A 14,546-nucleotide genomic window follows, 5' to 3' on the forward strand; every position below is an offset into this window, starting at 1 on the left:
TTTAATCAATTTCCCTCGAAGGAAATTGATTCAAAGAATGAAGATGAAACTTAATTTGACTGTGTTGTCTTATTTTTTATATCCTGAAGGAGTCAAAAATGAGTAACCAACTGTATATATAAAAAATCTACCTTCCAATCACATTATAAGAGCTTAAATCTCAAGCATACGCAGTATATAAAAAAACCCGCACCTTCTTGTAAGAGCTCAAATCGCATATGTAGTATATAAAAAACTCGATTAACCAGGTGTTGGCCTCCCAAGGTATTTCTTAAGAGATAGAAGAACTCACCTCATTGGCCAAAACATCCCTAAACCTTAGCGACAGGATTGGGAATTTTTTATCCAACCTATATATGATCTTGAGAGTTAAACTTAGGATCTGAAGTTGCTACTAAAGCACCTCCAACCACTAGGCTATAGAATAATAATACTTGACTGTTTTGTGAAAGGATTGTCGCCGCTTCTAATCTATCAGAGCCGTTGTCGCCATCAACACTATACTCCGACCTTCACATGGTGACCTCCCAAAACTCCGAAGCTAGACTCTCTGTTTTACGGTTTCTAATGGCTAGGGTTATGAGCTAAAGTTAAAGATCTTTAACAGTGATATCAAAGTCATGGTTTTGGGCTCGGTCTCTAACTAGTCAAATAAGACCAACCTAACCTAAGAGCTGTGCTAATACACGGAACAACTGAGACAACTACATTCCAAGGAGAAATAGAACCTACTATCATATTGTCCACATTTGTCAAAGACATTTTTCTCACCACACGTATATACAGTTCCCATGCAGCGTCTGCAGACCATAACATCTTCACGGAGATGAGATAGGATAAGTTTCGAGCACAGATGATAGTAAAACTGATGGTTGATTATTTATAATAACAGGTTCTCATTCCTGCTAAGATACAGCACGCCTGGAAAACGAACATATTATATACATACAATACCACAATGCCAGCAGCTTTCTAGAGTGCAAAGCCTTTTCCGTGAACATCCACAAGGCAGTCTCCTCAGGGGTCAAAACAAATTATCCTGGAAAGCAACACCATTGCATCCGAATTGCGACATACGAACATTAGATATATGGCAATAGATTATGCCTTTTTCATGTTGTATCCATTTTGAAACCCAGGCTCATCAGCAGCTGCTGCAGGGCCTTCCAACCCCAAAGCAAATCATGTTCATAAGCAGTGGCTAACCCATTCTCAATCAGAACGCCATCCTCAAACAAGATATCATCTCCAGTTTTTTCAGCATAATTCTCATCAGTGCTCGAAATACCGCTGTTCTCCATGTTTTCTTTTCCAAGAAGTTCGTCTAGAACTTCCATTTCCTCATGCAACTTGGACTGATCAAGAAAAAGAAAAGGCTCATCGAATGAGTACACTTAACATGGATAATTGAACAATCAAACATAGCTATTGGATTGCGGGCTTTTTCCCACTTCAGGAAACCCCTTCCTCCTATTCAAATGAATACTAACACCAGATAAATTTTCAGTTCCCATTATTTTTCCCTAAAACACTTAGCAAGGAACTACCAAACTCTTTTGTGCTCTGGTGAATTAAAATAGTGTGCAGTTGTTAATACCCCTCAACTGTTATCAGCGTGGTCACTTGTAAACGCATTAAGACTCACTCTACAAGCTGTTAAATATTTCAGATAGCGTGCATAGAACGTACACTGAACTACTTATAGACAGCATAATAGACTAACAGGTATATAAAAGGCTTATGGAATTAAACTGTGTTTGCTCTATGTCATGTGCGACAGGTGTTGATTAAACAGGTTACCTTTTGAGGGTTAGCTTCGTCTGTCTTCACCCAATCTACTTGAACAGAAGCATCTGTGGCAACCGCTGGCTTCTTGTCCTCCTTGGCAACAACGAATTCATCTTCTTGGACCAGATTATCATCTACTTGGAGCTCAGCTTCTAAAACAGTACCCTTTCTGCTTTCGCTGTCATTTGAAACAACAGTTTGTTCTATCCCAGCAGACGCCACTCCCCCCTCTTCTACTATTTTCTGATTCTTCACATCACCCCAATCTTCAAACACAACCAATGTGTTTGCGGCGGTTTCACCTGTCTGAAAGCTTCTGTTTGGCCCACCCTGCCAATGCAACTTTCCTGTGGAATCTTGGAGCAAGAACTTGAACTCAATCAGCTTGTTGGCCGGCAAATCCTGGTCAAAACAGGATAGACAGAAAGGGTGACGTCGTCACTTCAGAAGCACGCAGATCATAGCACACAATGCGCATGCGCACAAAACAAAGGCTCACTTTCTCTAAGGTCCAGTCGTGGCTTTCCGCCCACTTCAAAGGAAACGCGTTCGACAGATCCCAGAGGCCGAGCGCAGGGTCGTCGCCGACAAGGCAGACGCTCTGCCCGAACGTGCACTGCCTTTTCAGCACAAATCGAACACGCACTGTCTTGCCAGCAGCTGGGAGGGAAGGCAAAGGCGCAGTAAAAAGTAAGGATCCATCATTCGGGATCAAACAGATTTAGAAGTTTCGCACCATCCATCGTCTCCGACTTACCCAGTTGGGAAGACGAGGTTTCAGCAGCAGCCGCCGGAGCGTCAATCGCATGGACCTCCGCCTCGTCAGCCTGCATTAAAAAAAAACTCCTCAAAACATCAGGGCATCACAGTACGCCGAGAAGAAGGCGCGCGCACGATTCCGGATCGCCGCGACTCACCTGCGTCGCCACAGCCACGGCGCCGCCCTCCTGCGCGCGCGGCGGGAGCGGCTCGTGGTGCTCCTGGTGGGAGGCTACGGCGACGAGCGCCCTCCGCCGGGCGCGCGCGGCGAGGCCAGCGCCCACGACGCGACCCGCCCCGCGCGCGCGCCCGTGGACGAGCGGCGCGGGCCGGGCCCGGGCTAGCGACGCGCTGCGGACGGCCGCCGTTGCGGATTCCATGGCTGGCGAATGGCGATACCGGTGTCGCCCCCTTCCTAAAACCCTGTGCGCACTGCGCGGCACTGGAGGGAGAGCAATTAACAGGCGCTTCCGCACTTCGCAGCGCACGGCTCCCGCCTCTTGGCCGCGCCCGTGATGTGCGATGCCGTGCTCGCCGGCTGCGCGGTCCCGTGTGTCTGGGTGGCGTTCACCGGTAGGCCACGGCCGCGCGGGGGCCCCGTGGGGGCATGGTCTGCGGTGACGAGGTGGTGGGGAGATGGCGACGAGACGACTGCCGTGCCGAGTGCGAGCGCGGCACAGTGAGACAGACAATCAGCGTGGGGCGGGGGTGGGCTCGTCGGTCGTCTGCCGTAGGATCTCGCGCGTGGGCAGGAGGGCGTTTCGGGTTTCGTGACTCCGGGAGGTCTCGGTCCTGCCGCCACGTTGCGTGGCCGGTGGTGCCCCCTTGCGCTACGGATCTCGCGGGCCGCGGCGCCACCGTGCTTGCTGGACTGGATCGCTGGACTCGCTTTGCCGTGCCGTTACGTGGCTCTCAGCGTTTTTCGCACGGCAGGCCAGCCGTCTTTTGGGCTTTGGCCCAAAGGCCCACTGCCGTGTTATATATGATTGGACGAGCTGTGAAACCAGCAGCTGTATTTTGTACAGTATGTACTACTGGATACGATAAAGACCGTCCTTTTCATGCCTTGAAGCGACCTATGCAGGGTGCACATCACTTTCGGCCTCAACGAAGGCTTGAATGGTGGGTGATTATAGAGTAAAGGCAAACGGATATGGCTCTATTTAGCACGCATAGGCAGTGGCCGAGCTTGCACAAGAAAAAAGAGACGGGGCCAACTGATGGGAAAGGCAAAGGGACGGGGGCATACCTGTTATTTTTATAGTAATTTGAAGTAGCAAAATCATGTATTTAATTAAGAAATATTCTAAGGTCCCGTTTAGTTTGAGAGACTAAAGATTAGTTCCTTTATTTTAGTTCTATTTAGTTCCTAAATTATCAAACGGTGAGACTAAAATAAGAACTAAATTGTTTTAGTTTCTAGTCTCTCAGTAGGTGACAAAAAAGGACTAAATCATGTAAATTCCACTTTTGTCTCTTCTTTATTTCAGTTGCACTAGTGACGTGAAAATGTTAAGGAATATTTTAGTCCTCTTATGATTTATTTAATGTGTTTTGAATAGTTTTAGTCATAGAACTAAAACGGGTCTAAGCCTATTTGGGGCATGACCCACTTTAGCCCTTACCCAGCTCTACTACATACAGGTAAAATGCATTTAGGTCATTTGAGTCTCGAATCCTTTGAGTTTTGGTGTATAGATCATCGAACATGTACGATAATAGCAGCATCTAGATTTCTAAACTTACTCCGAGCACCAACTTTAGTTAAAATAGGCTATGATCCGCTCCATTTGTATTATGTTGATATAATATATAGGATGTGTAAAAGACTGATTGAAGGGTTGTAGTACCCAAAAATTCAAATCTTGAAAATTTTCTCAAACTCGCTCTAAATTCAAAATGAATTTTAAATTTCATTTCAAAAAGCTTGTTTGTAAGTTGATATCAACAAATAAAATATAGTGGTCTATATTTTTCTCCAAAATCCTCCTCAAAATATCATACAAATATTTCACCAATAATCCTCTCAAATTCTTTTCAGAAACACTGACCAAATATTCCACCGATAATTCTTCAAATATTTTCCTCATGAGAAATACATTCAGAATCATTTTTAAAGTCCCTACAAATATTTTCTTCATAATTTTCTCCATGCTCATACGTATACGTACGCCTCTGGTGTCATACAGTGAGCTCAACAAGCTAATTTCACTTATACATGACTAATACATGCTTATCTCTCACTAATCCTTGCATCCTGAAAGGGAATTAGGCTTACACTTTTTTCCTAATTGATTTTGGTGGTTGAATTGTCCAACACAAATAATTGGACTAACTAGTTTGCTCTAGTCTATAAGTTTTACAGGTGCCAAAGGTTCACAATAAGCCAATAAAAAGACCAAGAAATGGTTCAAACAAAGAGAGCAAAAGACAACCCAAAGGCACCCTGGTCTGGCGCACCGGACAGTGTCCGGTGCACCAGGGCACTCGACGCTGAACTAGCTACCTTCGGGAAATTCAGAGGGCGCTCCGCTATAATTCACCGGACTGTCCGGTGTGCCAGCAGAGCAACGGCTACTTCGCGCGTAACGGTCGACTGCAACCGCATTCAATGCGCTACAGTGCGCGCAGAGGTCAGAGCACGCGCGGGAGGCACATCGGACAGTCTATAGGACCTGTCCGGTGCACCACCGGACAGCCCAGAGGGCCCACAAGTCAGAGCTCCAATGGTCGAACCCCAACGGTCTACTGACGTGGCTGGCGCACCGGACAGTGTCCGGTGGCGCACCGGACTGTCCGGTGCGCCATGCGACTGCAGCCTTCCAACAGCCATATTTTGGTGGTTGGGGCTATAAATACCCCAACCACCCCACATTCAAGGCATCCAAGTTTTCCACCTTCAACACATTACAAGAGTTATAGCATTCAATTCTATACACTCCAAAGAGATCAAATCCTCTCCCAAGTCCAAAGACAACTCAAATCAATAGTGGCTAGTGAGAGAGTGATATTTGTGTTCATTTGAGCTCTTGCGCTTGGATTGCTTCTTTTCTTTCTCATTCTTCTTGTGATCAAACTCATTTGTAATCGAGGCAAGAGACACCAATTGTGTGGTGGTCCTTGCGGGAACTTTGTGTTCCGTTTGATTGAGAAGAGAAGCTCACTCGGTCTAAGTGACCGTTTGAGAGAGGGAAAGGGTTGGAAGAGACCCGGTCTTCGTGACCACCTCAACGGGGAGTAGGTTTGCAAGAACCGAACCTCGGTAAAACAAATCACCGTGTCTCACTCTTTATTCGCTCACGATTTGTTTTGCGCCCTCTCTCTCGGACTCGTTTCTATTTCTAACGCTAACCCGGCTTATAGTTGTGCTTAAGTTTATAAATTTCATATTCGCCCTATTCACCCCCCCCTCTAGGCGACTTTCAATTGGTATCGGAGCCCGATGCTTCATTAGAGCCTAACCGCTCGAAGTGATGTCGGGAGCATCCGCCAAGAGGGAGACCGGGACCGGCGAGAAGCCCGCCACAAGCCATGGGAAGGCTCCATCCGGGGAGTCCGCCAACAAGGTGAAGGGATCCCCTTCACACAACAAGTCGGGTCGGAGCGGTGACAAGAAGAAGAAGATGAGGAAGGTGGTCTACTACGAGACTGACTCTTCATCGCCATGCACCTCCGGCTCCGACACGCCGTCCGTAACTTCTAAGCACCATGAGCGCAAGAAGTTTAGTAAGATTCCCCTACGCTATCCTCGCATTTCCAAACGTACTCCTTTACTTTCCGTCCCATTAGGCAAACCACCTATGTTTGATGGTGAAGATTATAATATGTGGAGTGATAAAATGAGGCATCATCTAACCTCACTCCACACTAGCATTTGGGATGTTGTTGAGATTGGAGTACAGGTACCATCACCGGGGGATGAAGACTATGATTCGGACGAGGTCGCCCAAATCCGGCACTTCAACTCCCAAGCCACCACTATACTCCTCGCCTCTCTAAGTCGAGAGGAGTATAACAAGGTGCAAGGATTATAGAGCGCAAAGGAGATTTGGGACGTACTCAAGACCGCACACGAAGGAGATGAGGTGACCAAAATCACCAAGCGGGAGACGATCGAGGGGGAGCTCGATCGGTTCTGACTCAACTAAGGCGAGGACCCTCAAGCCATGTACAACCGCTTGAAGACCTTGGTGAACCAAGTGCGCAACCTCGGGAGCACAAAATGGGATGACCATGAAATGGTTAAGGTTATTCTTGGATCACTTGTTTTCCTTAATCCTACGCAAGTTCAATTAATTCGTGGTAATCCTAGATATACACTAATGTCTCCCGAGGAAGTGATAGGAAATTTTGTGAGCTTTGAGTTGATGATCAAAGACTCAAAGAAAATCATCGAGTTAGATGGCCCCTCCGCGCCCGAAGCACAACCGGTTGCATTCAAAGCAACGGAGGAGAAAAGGGAGGAGTCTACATCAAGTAGACAACCCATCGACGCCTCTAAGCTTGACAATGAGGAGATGGCGCTCATCATTAAGAGCTTCCGCCAAATCCTCAAGCAAAGGAATGGGAAAGATTACAAGCCCTGTTCCAAGAAGGTGTGCTACAAATCTGGTAAGCCCGGTCATTTCATTGCTAAATGTCCGTTATCTAGTGATAGTGACAGGGGCGACGACAAGAAGGGCAAGAGGAGAGAAAAGAAGAGGTATCACAAGAAGAGGGGCGACGATGCCCATGTGTACCGCGAGTGGGACTCTGAGGAGAGCTCCTCCGACGAGGACGCCGCCAACATCGCCGTCACCAAGGGCCTCCTCTTCCCCAACGTCGGCCACAAGTGCCTCATGGCAAAAGACGGCAAAAGGAAGAAGGTAAAATCAAAGTCCTCCACTAAATATGAAACCTCTAGTGATGAGGATAATGTTAGTGATGAGGAGGATAATTTGCGCACCCTTTTTGCCAACCTAAACATGCAACAAAAGGAAAAACTAAATGAATTAATTAGTGCTATTCATGAGAAGGATGATCTCTTGGACTCTCAAGAGGACTTCCTAATTAAGGAAAATAAGAAGCATGTTAAGGTTGAGAATGCTTATGCTCTAGAAGTGGAACAATGTGAAAAATTATCTAGTGAGCTAAGCACATGCCATGATATTATTACCAACCTTAGAAATGAAATGCTAGTTTAAATGCTAAGGTTGATTCAAATGTTTATGATGCTTCAATTCCCAATCTTAGAGATAATAATATTGAATTAGTTGCTAAGATTGAAGAATTAAATGTTTCTCTTGCTAGCCTTAGAAATGATAATGAAAAATTAATTGCTAAGGCTAAAGATTTAGATGTTTGCAATGTTACAATTTCCAATCTTAGAAGTGAGAATGACATTTAACATGCTAAGATTGTTGAACTAAAATCTTGCAAACCCTCTACATCTATCGTTGAGCATGTTTCCATTTGCACTAGATGTAGAGACATTAATGTTGATGCTATCCATGACCACTTAGCTTTAATTAAGAAACAAAATGATCACATAGCTCAACTTAATGCTAAGATTAATGAGCATGACTTAGAAAATGAAAATTTTAAATTTGCTAGAAGCATGCTCTATAGTGGGAGACGCCCTGGCATCAAGGATGGCATTGGCTTCCAAAAGGGGACAATGTCAAACTTAATTCCCCTCCTAAAAGATTGTCCAACTTTGTTAAGGGCAAGGCTCCCATGCCTCACGATAACGAGGGTTACATTTTGTACCCTGCCGGTTACCCGGAGAGCAAAAATAGGAGAATTCATTCTAGGAAGTCTCACTCTGGCCCTAATCATGCTTTTATGTATAAGGGTGAGACATCTAGCTCTAGGCAATCAACCCGTGCTAAATTGCCTAAGAAGAAAACTCTAATTGCATCAAATGATTCTAAAATTTCATTTAAAACTTTTGATGCATCTTATGTTTTAACTAACAAATCCGGCAAGGTAGTTGCCAAATATGTTGGGTGCAAGCACAAGGGGTCAAAGACTTGTGTTTGGTTACCCAAAGTTTTTGTATCTAATGTCAAAGGACCCAAAACCATTTGGGTACCTAAAATCAAGAACTAAACTTGTTTTGTAGGTTTATGCATCCGTGGGCTCAAGTTGGATCATTGATAGTGGGTGCACAAACCACATGACAGGGGAGAAAAAGATGTTCTCCTCCTATGAGAAAAACCAAGATCCCCAACGAGCTATCACATTCGGGGATGGAAATCAAGGTTTGGTCAAAGGATTGGGTAAAATTGCTATATCACCTGACCATTCCATTTCCAATGTTTTTCTTGTAGACTCTTTAGATTACAACTTGCTTTCAGTTTCACAATTATGTAAAATGGGCTACAATTGTCTTTTTACAGATGTAGGTGTTACTGTCTTTAGAAGAAGTGATGATTCAATAGCATTTAAGGGAGTGTTAGAGGGTCAGCTATACTTAGTAGATTTTGATAGAGCTGAACTCGACACTTGCTTAATTGCTAAGACTAACATGGGCTGGCTCTGGCATCGCCGACTAGCACATGTTTGAATGAAGAATCTTCACAAAATTCTAAAGGGAGAACACATTCTGGGACTAACAGATGTTCATTTTGAGAAAGACGGGGTTTGTAGCGCATGTCAGGCAGGGAAGCAAGTTGGTGCTCATCATCCACACAAGAACATCATGATGACTGACATGCCTCTCGAGCTCCTACACATGGACCTATTCGGCCCGATAGCTTACATAAGCATCGGCGGGAGTAAGTACTGTCTAGTTATTGTGGATGATTATTCTCGCTTCACTTGGGTGTTCTTTTTGCAGGAAAAATCTCATACTCAAGAAACCTTAAAGGGATTCCTGAGACGGGCTCAAAATGAGTTCGGCTTAAGGATCAAGAAAATTAGAAGCGACAACAGGACGGAGTTCAAGAACTCTCAAATTGAAGGCTTCCTTGAGGAGGGCATCAAGCATGAGTTCTCTTCTCCCTACATCCCACAACAAAATGTGTAGTGGAGAGGAAGAATCGAACTCTATTGGACATGGCAAGAACCATGCTTGATGAGTACAAGACTTCGGATCGGTTTTGGGCCGAGGTGGTCAACACCGCTTGCTACGCCATCAACCGGTTATATCTACACCGAATCCTCAAGAAGACATCATACGAACTCCTAACCGGTAAAAAGCCCAATGTTTCACATTTTAGAGTCTTTGGTAGCAAATGCTTTATACTTGTTAAAAGAGGTCGAAAATCCAAATTTGCTCCTAAGGTTGTAGAAGGCTTTTTACTAGGATATGATTCAAACACAAGGGCATATAGAGTCTTTAACAAGTCCTCTGGACTAGTTGAAGTTTCTTGTGACGTTGTGTTTGATGAGACTAATGGCTCTCAAGTAGAGCAAGTTGATCTTGATGAGATAGGTGATGAAGAGGCTCCGTGCGTCGCACTAAGGAACATGTCCATTGGGGATGTGTGTCCTAAGGAATCCGAAGAGCCACCACATGCACAAGATCAACCGTCTTCCTCCACACAAGCATCTCCACCAACTCAAGATGAGGATAAGGCTCAAAATGATGAAGGAGAAGATCAAGAAATTGAGCCACCTCAAGAGGAGAGCAATGATCAAGGGGGAGATGCCCGTGATCAAGATGAGGAAGATGAACAAGTTCCAAGACCGCCACACCCAAGAGTCCACCAAGCAATCCAACGAGATCACCCCGTGAACACCATTCTCGGCGATATTCAAAAGGGGGTAACTACTCGATCTCGTGTTGCTCATTTTTGTGAACATTACTCTTTTGTTTCCTCTATTGAGCCACACAGGGTAGAGGAAGCTCTACAAGATTCGGATTGGGTGGTGGCGATGCAAGAGGAGCTCAACAACTTCACTAGAAATGAGGTATGGCATTTAGTTCCACGTCCTAATCAAAATGTTGTAGGAACCAAGTGGGTCTTCCGCAACAAGCAAGATGAGCATTGTGTGGTGACAAGGAACAAAGCCCGACTTGTGGCCAAGGGGTATTCACAAGTCGAAGGTTTGGATTTCGGTGAAACCTATGCACCCGTAGCTAGGCTTGAGTCAATTCGCATTTTACTTGCCTATGCTACTTACCATGGCTTTAAGCTTTATCAAATGGACGTGAAAAGTGCCTTCCTCAATGGACCGATCAAGGAAGAGGTCTATGTTGAGCAATGTCGGGGACCATAATTAGGGGTACCCTCAAGACGCCTAATTCTCAGCTGGTAACCCCCATCAGCATAAAACTGCAAAGGCCTGATGGGTACGATTAAGTTAGGGATCAGTCCACACGAGTGACTCGATCACGCTTCACCCGAGCCCAGCCTCGGCCAAGGGCAGCCGACCTCAAGAGACTTCCGTCTCGCCCGAGGCCCCCCTTTTTACGGCGGACACATCACCGGCTCGCCCGAGGCCTTGGCTTCGCTCAGAAGCAACCCTGACTAAATCGCCACACCGTCTGACCAAGTCGCAGGAGCATTTAACGCAAAGGTGGCCTGACACCTTTATCCTGACACGCGCCCCCCCGGCAGAGCCGAAGTGACCGCCGTCACTCCACCGCTCCACTGACCAGTCTGACAGAAGGACAGCGTCGCCTGCGCCACTCCGACTGCGGTGCCACTCGACAGAGTGAGTCTGACAGGCAGTCAGGCCTTGCCAAAGGCGCCACGGCGAACTCCGCTCCGCCCGACCCCAGGGCTCGGACTCGGGCTAAGACCCGGAAGACGGCGAACTCCGCTCCGCCCGACCCCAGGGCTCGGACTCGGGCTAAGACCCGGAAGACGGCGAACTCCGCTCCGCCCGACCCCAGGGCTCGGACTCGGGCTAAGACCCGGAAGACGGCGAACTCCGCTCCGCCCGACCCCAGGGCTCGGACTCGGGCTAAGACCCGGAAGACGGCGAACTCCGCTCCGCCCGACCCCAGGGCTCGGACTCGGGCTAAGACCCGGAAGACGACGAACTCCGCTCCGCCCGACCCCAGGGCTCGGACTCGGGCTAAGACCCGGAAGACGACGAACTCCGCTCCGCCCGACCCCAGGGCTCGGACTCGGGCTAAGACCCGGAAGACGACGAAACTCCGCCTCGCCCGATCCTAGGGCTCGGACTCCGCCCTGGCCTCGGCCAAACGGCCTCCGCCTCGCCCGACCCCATGGCTCGGACTCGGCCTCGGCGACAGAAGACAGACTCAACCTCGACTTCGGAGGAGCCCCCACGTCACCCCGCCTAGGGCACAGACCCGCCACGTCAACAGGAAGCGTCATCATCGTCCTACCCCGAATCGACTCGGGTCACGGAGAACAAGACCGGCGTCCCATCCGGCCAGCTCCGCCGGATGGGCAATGATGGCGCTCCACAAGCTCTGTGACGACGGCGGCCCCCAGCTCTCTTACGGAAGCAGGGCGACGTCAGCAAGGACTCGACCGCTCCAACAGTTGTCCCTCCGCCAGGCTCCGTCGCACCTCCGACAGCCACGACATCACGCCAGCAAGGTGCCAAGACCTCTCCGGCTGCCACATTGGCATGTACCTAGGGCGCTAGCTCTCTCTCCGCTAGACACGTAGCACTCTGCTACACCCCCCATTGTACACCTGGATCCTCTCCTTACGACTATAAAAGGGAGGACCAGGGCCTTCTTAGAGAAGGTTGGCCGCGCGGGACCGAGGACGGGACAGGCGCTCTCTTGGGGCCGCTCGCTTCCCTCACCCGCGTGGACGCTTGTAACCCCCCTACTGCAAGCGCACCCGACCTGGGCGCGGGACGAACACGAAGGCCGCGGGACTTCCACCTCTCTCACGCTCGACTCCGGCCACCTCGCCTCTCCCCCCTTCGCGCTCGCTCACGCGCTCGACCCATCTGGGCTGGGGCACGCAGCACACTCACTCATCGGCTTTGGGACCCCCCTGTCTCGAAACGCCGACAAGCAACCTCCCGGCTTTGAAGATAGTGAGTACCCTAATCACGTATATAAACTCTCTAAGACGCTTTATGGGCTCAAGCAAGCCCCAAGAGCATGGTATGAATGCCTAAGAGATTTTCTTGTCACTAATGGCTTCAAAGTCGGAAAGGCCGATCCTACTTTATTTACTAAAACTCTTGACAATGATTTGTTTGTATGCCAAATTTATGTTGATGATATTATATTTGGGTCTACTAATGAATCTACATGTGAGGAATTTAGTAGGATCATGTCGGCGTTTCGAGACCGGGGGCCCATAGGGGGTCCCTGGGCCGATGAGTGAATGTCGCCGCGTGCCCCAGCCCAGATGGGTCGAGCGCGAGGGCGAGCGCGAAGGGGGGGAGAGCGAGGCGGCCGGAGACCGGCGTGAGAGAGGTGGGAATCCCGCGGCCTTCGTGTTCGTCCCGCGCCCAGGTCGGGTGCGCTTGCAGTAGGGGGTTACAAGCGTCCACGCGGGAGAGGGAGCGAGCGGCCCCAAGCGAGCGCCTGTCTCGTCCTCGTCCCCGCGCGGCCAACCTTCTCTAAGAGGGCCCTGGTCCTTCCTTTTATAGGCGCAAGGAGAGGATCCAGGTGTACAATGGGGGGTGTAGCAGAGTGCTACGTGTCTAGCGGAGGAGAGCTAGCGCCCTAAGTACATGTCGTTGTGGCAGCCGGAGAGATTTTGGCACCCAGCTGGTGTGATGTCGTGGCCGTCGGAGGAGCGATGGAGCCTGGCGGAGGGACAGCTGTCGGAGCGGTTGAGTCCTTGCTGACGTCCTCTTGCTTCCGTAAGGGGGCTGAGAGCCGCTGCCGTCACAGGGTACGCGGGGCGCCATCATTGCCTATCCGGCGGAGCTAGCCAGATGGGACGCCGGTCTCGTTCCCTGCGGCCCGAGTCAGCTCGGGGTAGGGTGATGATGGCGCCTCCTGTTGACGTGGCTGGTCTACGCCCTAGGTTGGGCGATGTGGAAGTTCCTCCGAGGCTGAGGTCGAGTCTGTCTTCCGTGGTCGAGGTCGAGTCCGAGCCCCTGGGTCGGGCGAGGCGGAGTTCGTCGTCTTCTAGGGCTGAGCCCAAGTCCGAGCGCTGGGTCGGGCGGAGCGGAGTTCATCGTCTTCCGGGGCTAAGCCCGAGTCCGAGCCCTGGGTCGGGCGGAGCGGAGTTCGCCGTCTTCCGGGACTTAGCCCGAGTCCGAGCCCTGGTTTGGGGCGGAGCGGAGTTCGTCGTCTTCCGGGACTTAGCCCGTGTCCGAGCCCTGGTTTGGGCGGAGCGGAGTTCGTCGTCTTCCGGGACTTAGCCCGTGTCCGAGCCCTGGGTCGGGCGGAGCGGAGTTCGCCGTCTTCCGGGACTTAGCCCGAGTCCGAGCCCTGGGTCGGGCGGAGCGGAGCTTCCTATGATGCCTTCGGCAGGGCCTGACTGTCTGTCAGTCTCACTCTGTCAAGTGGCACCGCAGTCGGAGTGGCGCAGGCGGCGCTGTCCTCCTGCCAGATCGGTCAGTGGAGCGGCGAAGTGACGGCGGTCACTTCGGCTCTGCCGGCTGGGGGGCGCGCGTCAGGATAAAGGTGTCAGGCCACCTTTGCATTAAATGCTCGATTTGGTCGGCTGGTGCGGCGATTTGGTCAGGGTTGCTTCTTAGCGAAGGCAGGGCCTCGGGCGAGCCGGAAATATGTTCGCCGTTGGAGGGGGGCCTCGGGCGAGACGGAAATCCTCCAGGGTCGGCTGCCCTTGTCCGAGGCTAGGCTCGGGCGAGGCGTGATCGAGTCGCTCGAATGGATTGATCCCTGACTTAATCGCACCCATCAGGCCTTTGCAGCTTTATGCTGATGGGGGTTACCAGTTGAGAATTAGGAGCCTTGAGGGTACCCCTAATTATGGTCCCCGACAGTAGCCCCCGAGCCTCGAAGGGAGTGTTAGCACTCGCTTGGAGGCTGTCGTTGCACTTTTTTGCAAGGGGACCAGCCTTTCTCGGTTGCGTTTTGTTCCGGTGGGTGCGCGCGAGCGCACCCGCCGGGTGTAGCCCTCGAGGCCTCGGAGGAGTGGTTTCACTCCTTC

At 49.9% G+C, this 14,546-nt stretch overlaps 1 protein-coding gene across 1 annotated transcript; it reads right to left on the reverse strand.

The window, feature by feature from the left end:
- Window positions 1-858: 858 nt before the first annotated feature.
- Window positions 859-3,199, reverse strand: LOC100279613 (uncharacterized). Its single transcript, NM_001152609.1, has 5 exons — window positions 2,706-3,199; window positions 2,546-2,615; window positions 2,288-2,448; window positions 1,801-2,190; window positions 859-1,355 (listed from the first exon to the last, which is right to left on the reverse strand). The coding sequence occupies exons 1-5, from the start codon at window positions 2,925-2,927 to the stop codon at window positions 1,113-1,115; spliced, it is 1,086 nt and encodes a 361-aa protein (NP_001146081.1). The 5' UTR covers window positions 2,928-3,199; the 3' UTR covers window positions 859-1,112.
- Between the last annotated feature and the right edge of the window lie 11,347 nt (window positions 3,200-14,546).

This window comes from Zea mays, chromosome 6 (assembly GCF_902167145.1).
Source record: "Zea mays cultivar B73 chromosome 6, Zm-B73-REFERENCE-NAM-5.0, whole genome shotgun sequence".
NCBI classification, from domain to species: Eukaryota; Viridiplantae; Streptophyta; class Magnoliopsida; order Poales; family Poaceae; genus Zea; species Zea mays.

What these genes read in the sequence shown, in the direction of transcription:
- LOC100279613 (NM_001152609.1), bottom strand. Translation starts at nt 2,927, where the DNA reads ATGGAATCCGCAACGGCGGCCGTCCGCAGCGCGTCGCTAGCCCGGGCC. An exon ending in CCGTGGCTGTGGCGACGCAG is followed by an intron (nt 2,616 to 2,705) that starts GTGAGTCGCGGC and finishes TTTTTAATGCAG; the next exon opens with GCTGACGAGGCGGAGGTCCA. An exon ending in AACCTCGTCTTCCCAACTGG is followed by an intron (nt 2,449 to 2,545) that starts GTAAGTCGGAGA and finishes CTTCCCTCCCAG; the next exon opens with CTGCTGGCAAGACAGTGCGT.